General features: G+C 47.2%; 1 protein-coding gene across 2 annotated transcripts in view; it reads right to left on the bottom strand.

The window, feature by feature from the left end:
* Positions 1-872, bottom strand: part of C1QTNF4 (C1q and tumor necrosis factor related protein 4) — a 2,050-nt gene extending 1,178 nt beyond the window's left edge. The window contains exon 1 of one of the 2 annotated variants that reach the window (XM_019519220.1): positions 236-872. In XM_019519220.1, the coding sequence (XP_019374765.1) occupies positions 236-868 (633 nt within the window). In that variant the 5' untranslated portion in view covers positions 869-872. The remainder of the gene's footprint in view (positions 1-235) is intronic. The other variant, XM_019519219.1, reaches the window with a different exon arrangement.
* Positions 873-5,730: the final 4,858 nt, after the last annotated feature.

The raw sequence follows: 5,730 nt of genomic DNA, 5'->3' as shown, positions 1-5,730 counted from the left end.
TCATCAGTTTCACTGACATGGTCTTAAAAGGCATTTTGCCAATGGTGAAAGAAAAATAATATGCACCAGGCACACGGCACAAGAAGATGCCACTTGAGGAATTGAAATCCCTCCCAATGTTCACAAACTCTGTGTCAAACGTGATTGGCTCATGCTGGGTCTGTTTCTCATCTGTCCCCAAAAGGCTTTGTGTGCGGGCAACAGAAAATGCAGAGCGGGGGTCTTGTATTCTGGCTGGTTCATCAGACAGCATGTGTACTTCTGAGGCTTCATTCTGCTCTCCTGGAAGTTGCTGAATGGCACGATGAAGTGGCTCTGCACCTCCTGCCAGCTCCTGAGAGGTTACACTGTTTTGGAAGTAGGAAGAGGTGTCTGGATAAATGAGATAGCCATTGAAAGTTGTGTACGGGCCTGCATTGCTGTAGAGGGCATATTTGGGATCTCCATGTAAACGCAGCCAGACTGTGTCACCATAGTCCAACTGCAGCATGGCACTCTGGCTGGCCACCTTCCGTTCCTTGCGATGATGCTCATCATACACAATTACTTGCACCTCGTTCTTGTTTCTCATCAGCATGACAGACAAGTTTTTCTTGGGGTATTTCCCAACAGTGAAGGAGAAGTAATAGGCCCCAGGGATTCGACACCTGAACATCCCAGTCTTGGGGTCAAAGTCATTACCAATGTTCACATAGACCTTGTCAAAGGTGATGACCATCTCAGAGCTCCCTTCCATGCTGCTGGTTCTAGCCACAGAGAAAGCAGAGCGGAACTCAGTCCCAGGGTCAGTGGGGAAGCCATACACAAGGGAACAGGTTACATAGTAGAGGACACCAATCAGGAGCTGAGCTTTCAGGGCCATCGTCATATCTGAAAAAAAGGCAGCACATTTTAGCTGACGTATTTTTAACTCATACCAGGCGATAAGTGGTGTCTCAACTGTCTTGGTTCATGTCAGGCTTTAAAAAGTCCTGAGTCCCTTCTCTGCTCAGTGCACATGAAGACAGAAACACCGAGTCATGGGGCCATGGCTCAGTTTATACCCCATAACCTTACACAGATGCCCTAGTGAGAACTGGAGCTGTTTATCTTGTACTCAAAGCCCTAGCCACCCCCACCCCCTTTTTTTTTGAGAGACCCCAGCTGCCTTTACTGGACCATCTACATCAGGGGTGGGCAAAGTGTGGCCTGCGGGCCAGATGCAGCCCACCAGGCCATTCTATCCAACCCCTGGGGCCCCTAAAAAAATGTAGAAAGTTAATATTAATCTGCCCTGGGCTGCCTGTCATGCAGCCCTTGATGGCTTGCCAAAACTTAGTAAGTGCCCCTCTGCCCAAAATACTTACCCGCCCCTGATCTACATGGAGCTGTGCTGCCCACAAAAATCTCAGGGCTTCCTGGGACACTGAAAGGGTTCCCTTTAGTAATGCTTTTGTTTATAGGACTAAGGAAGAAACAGCCCTGCACAAGCTTTGTATTATGTTACTGAAGTGCAGCTGAGGAATAGGAAGAGACAGTGGTTCCCATGCAGATGTCACTGCCTGATACTGCACTGCCTTTTTCAAAAAGAATAGGAGGGGGAAGCCAGGGGAGTTGGTACACTCAGTTAGGCAGATTGAAGGTTTTTCACTACAGGTATGAGCATAAACGACAGGTGCCTCCCAAGACTGGCGGGGGGGCACCATGGTGGTGTGGCAAGTGGGGACCACCTGCAGACACCAGCGGTGGTGGTGGGGTGAGCGGCGAGCAGGGACTGCCCGCAGATGCCAGTGGCCACGTTGGTGACAAGGGAGGCGGGGGGCGAGTGGCGACCGCCTGCAGAAGTCAGTGACAGCCAATCTCAGGGGAGGCACGTGCCCCCCTGCCCCCAGTGTCCCTCCTACGTGTCACCTATGGGTATGAGGATGTGGTGAAGTAGGAGGGGGAGCGATTGTTTAGGGAGGCAAAACGTGAGGAATGGTGGAGAACATAAATTGAGAAAAGGAAGATGTAAAATGAATATAGGGAAAACTCCCCAAGCGTGGAAAGAAAGACAGTGGAATTAAAACCAAGGAAGAGGAAGAAGCCCATGACTGAGCCATTTAAAACTGGAGGACACACCATAGAGAAAAAACTTGTCTTGCTCCTATGAAGGATGAATAAGTTAGGACCTAACAGGATTTTCCAGCTCTGCAGTTCTGCTGGAGTGAGGCCAAACAACGATCTATTAGGGCTTTGAGCCTGAGAACAAGCCTGCCAGTCATTCCAGTGAGAAGCTCCCCTCTCTGTCACCTTTCTGTGCTCATTAAAATATCACTCAGACTAGGAGGCAATTGCCTGGTCTCCAATCTGCCCTGCCTGTCATTCCAAAACTGGGCTACTGCCAGGTGACAGACACTGAATTCACAGGACTGCAGAGTGAGAGCCAAGCATTCCAGCCAGCTGTGGATCGTTGAAGCCAAATCCTGATTTATGGAAGATAAGACGATGGAGGTAGGGATCCGAAAACAATTGTGATGGTCAGACAGGGCATGAAGCGAAGAAGATAGGATCCTGGTGGAACAAACTGTGAGATGGCAGTGGCTTTCCATTTTGTTAAAAGATGCTAGCTTAAGTAGATACGTAATAGGAATTCAGCATGATATACTGCCACAGCTTCAGCAAAGACAGAAATATTAAATTTGAATCATAATGGTTTTTCCAACAAGCTGGAACCTACGTGCTTCCTTCTCTCACAAACACGTCAGTATTTTAATCCATACCTCTCGTCACAGGATGTTTTTCCTAAACTGGTTCCCATGGCTACTCACATTCAAATCCTTCCTCACAACTAACATCTGCCATTATGCTTACCCTGCCAATGACAATTCTGAGGGGCAGCTGGAGATAATTTGTGTAACATGCTATACAAAACATCAAGCAACTGTATCTATTTTTTAAGTCAACCCATTAAGCAATAGCAAATCACCACCTGGAGCACGCTGATTCTATGTTGTTTCTGTTTCCCCTCCCTTTCCCGTTTAGTTTGTGAGCTTCTCAGGGTGAAGGACCGTTTCTTTTTCTCTGACCGCAGAGCCTACTGGCATTTAAACAACACTAATGGACTCTTAACTTCCCACCAAGAACCAAATGCCAAATAGCCAGCCGTGTTGGGATGAGAGCACTCAGCAAAGGCTGAAACTTAGCTCTGAAGCAGAGCACAGGGTTTGGCTATTTCAACCCCACGTTCAGAAAGCCAAGCCCAGAAGGCACATGCATACATCAGACCTTACACACCTATTACATCTATATGATACACCACTGGGCAGGAACTGATTTAGATTCAATCAAGTCGGACCATCCCTGTAATAACTTGGTCGCCATCAGAAAGTTCTCAGCCAGCAACTACAGTACACCATTAAGCAGAAAGAACATGCAACCTTTCCTGAACTCAGATGCTGACATAGTAAGATTTATTGGTATGGTTCCCAGAATGCTTCGTTAACTTTTTCTGATGTTTATTAAATTTAAACCCATGATCACAACTCCTTCACTGTGCTCAAAGATTTTCTGCGAATGCCAGAGAAATAATGTTTTTGTTTCCAATACCTAATGTACAAAGCTGAGTAATAGGAACTGAAATATCAGCCTTGAGTTTAGTAGCGTACCAAGAGGTAGGCAAGCAGGGCACAAGCTAGGGGGCAAGAGGAGTGCCAGAATGGACCTAGTGGGCAGCCTTGGTCTCTTGTTTCCCACAGTCCTCCCCACCACAACACCCTGTACCTTCTCTGCAGCAGCTCTGGTAACAGAGAAGGCAGAGCAGCAGTGGTGGTGTATGGTGTAAAAGCAGTGGCCAGAGGCACACTGCTGCCAAAAATCAATGTTTTAATGGCCACTCAATGCATATGTTGGTGGCAAAAAAGGGGAGGTGACATCCCCTCTGTAGCAGCAAACCTCCAGCGGCTGGGCCTGTACTGTGTACCACCACCACCTACGATGCTGTACAGGCCAGTTATACCTCTGCTTGAGTTTGCTTCATCATGTCAGTTCTGAAACTAGAGTGAGATAAGAGACCTAGAGCAGGAATGGAAACCAGGTCTCAAGTATAAGCCATGTACTGCACTGTCCCCTGGCCCAAGTGGCCTGGTTGCTACAGCATATTCACTACATTTGGGCACCAGTTAAAGGACTCTCAGCCCCCAGCCTTACTGTTCCTTACCGTTCACATACGTGGTATCACCATGGAAATGCAAGGTAAAAACCAGCCAAATACAGACAAACAAACAAAACTGGGAGGGCTTGCAAACACTTTGGAGGATAGGATCTCAAAAGGTCTGGATAGATTGGAACCGGGCACTAGACAAACAATGAAATTCAACCAAGGCAAATGTCAGATGCTACACAAAATGGAGAAAAACTGAATGCATAATCATGCAACTGGATGACTGGCTAGGCAGCAGTGTTGTTGAGAAAGATCTGGGGACTCTGGTGGATCACAGACTCAAGTGAGCCAACAGAACAGTGTGACACTGTCACCAAAAAACCCAAGAGTTTTTGGACTGCATTAAAAGCAGTATAGTATATAAAACCAGGAGGTGAAAATATCACTCTGCTTAGCTAGTGTTTTGTATGCAGTTCTGGGGTCCACAATGTAAGAGCCCAGAGCTCTGGAGCACAGGCAGCACTCTAGAAGCTGTGCTTCACAATTTAAGAAAGATGTGGAGAAACTGAAGAGGTTATAGAGGCCAGCAGCAAAGCTGATAAAAGGGTTGAACCAGGAAAGGTTGAGAGAAGTAGTTTGGCATAAAGGAGATTGAGGGAGAACATGACAGTAGTTTTCAGTGACTCAAAAGGCTGCTGTAAGGAGAAGGGAGATCAACTATTCCTCTTTGCTACAGAAGGCCAAACCTGAAGCAATGGGTTTAAAGTGGAGCAAAACAGGTTTCGATGTAATATCAGAAGAAACTACCTTACTGCCAGAACAATAGGGCAGAGGACACTGGTGTAACAGGTAGAGCTGTCACCCAACCCTGACGAGAGTGGGGAGGGGGTGTGGTTCTGAGAGTGGGGGCTGGGACGGCGCACACTTCCAAGGCAGAGGGGCACCTGAGAGAGCATGGGGGCTGGAGCATCAGTCTTATCCATGCCAGGAACTCTGAAACAGCTCCTGGCTGAGCTGCTGCTAAATACTTTGCCCACCCCAGCTGTTGCTCTTAAAGCAGCAGCAGCAGCAGTCAAGGAATGTTTTGGAGTTCCCGGCATGTGTAAGCTGTGGAGCTGCTCTTGCCTCCAGGGTGCAGACTCCACAGGGGTGGGGGGCAATTCTTGTACACTTCCTAACTTGGCACTCAGGGTGGATGTCCCTCTCGCCCACCCCTACTCACACTATTGCCCAGGAAAGTTGTGAAAACTCCTTCATTGAAGGTTTGCAAGAAGAGGCTGAATAGGCATTTGTTTGAGATAATACAGGAACGCTGCATCCTGTATTTGTGCAGAGGATTGGACTAGAAGACCTTTAATGTCCCTTCCAACCCTATACTTTTATGATTCTAACAGATAGCTATTGCTCTTGTCACTTGCTGTCATGTCAGGCGATAGAGGCTCATAGGAAAGAAGGGGAGAAAAGACGTTTGAAGCAGACATCAGAGTACATAATTCATCATATGATTTCCAAATACAATTTAATGTATTAGCATTACATTAATAACCTGAAAAGAAGGAACCAAAATGGTAGAGACCCCCCCCAACATTATAGGAATTTTGAAGCCTGTA

This window comes from Gavialis gangeticus, unplaced genomic scaffold (assembly GCF_001723915.1).
Source record: "Gavialis gangeticus isolate Ggan-Ray unplaced genomic scaffold, GavGan_comp1, whole genome shotgun sequence".
NCBI classification, from domain to species: Eukaryota; Metazoa; Chordata; order Crocodylia; family Gavialidae; genus Gavialis; species Gavialis gangeticus.
This window is presented reverse-complemented; position numbering and strand designations above follow the sequence as displayed.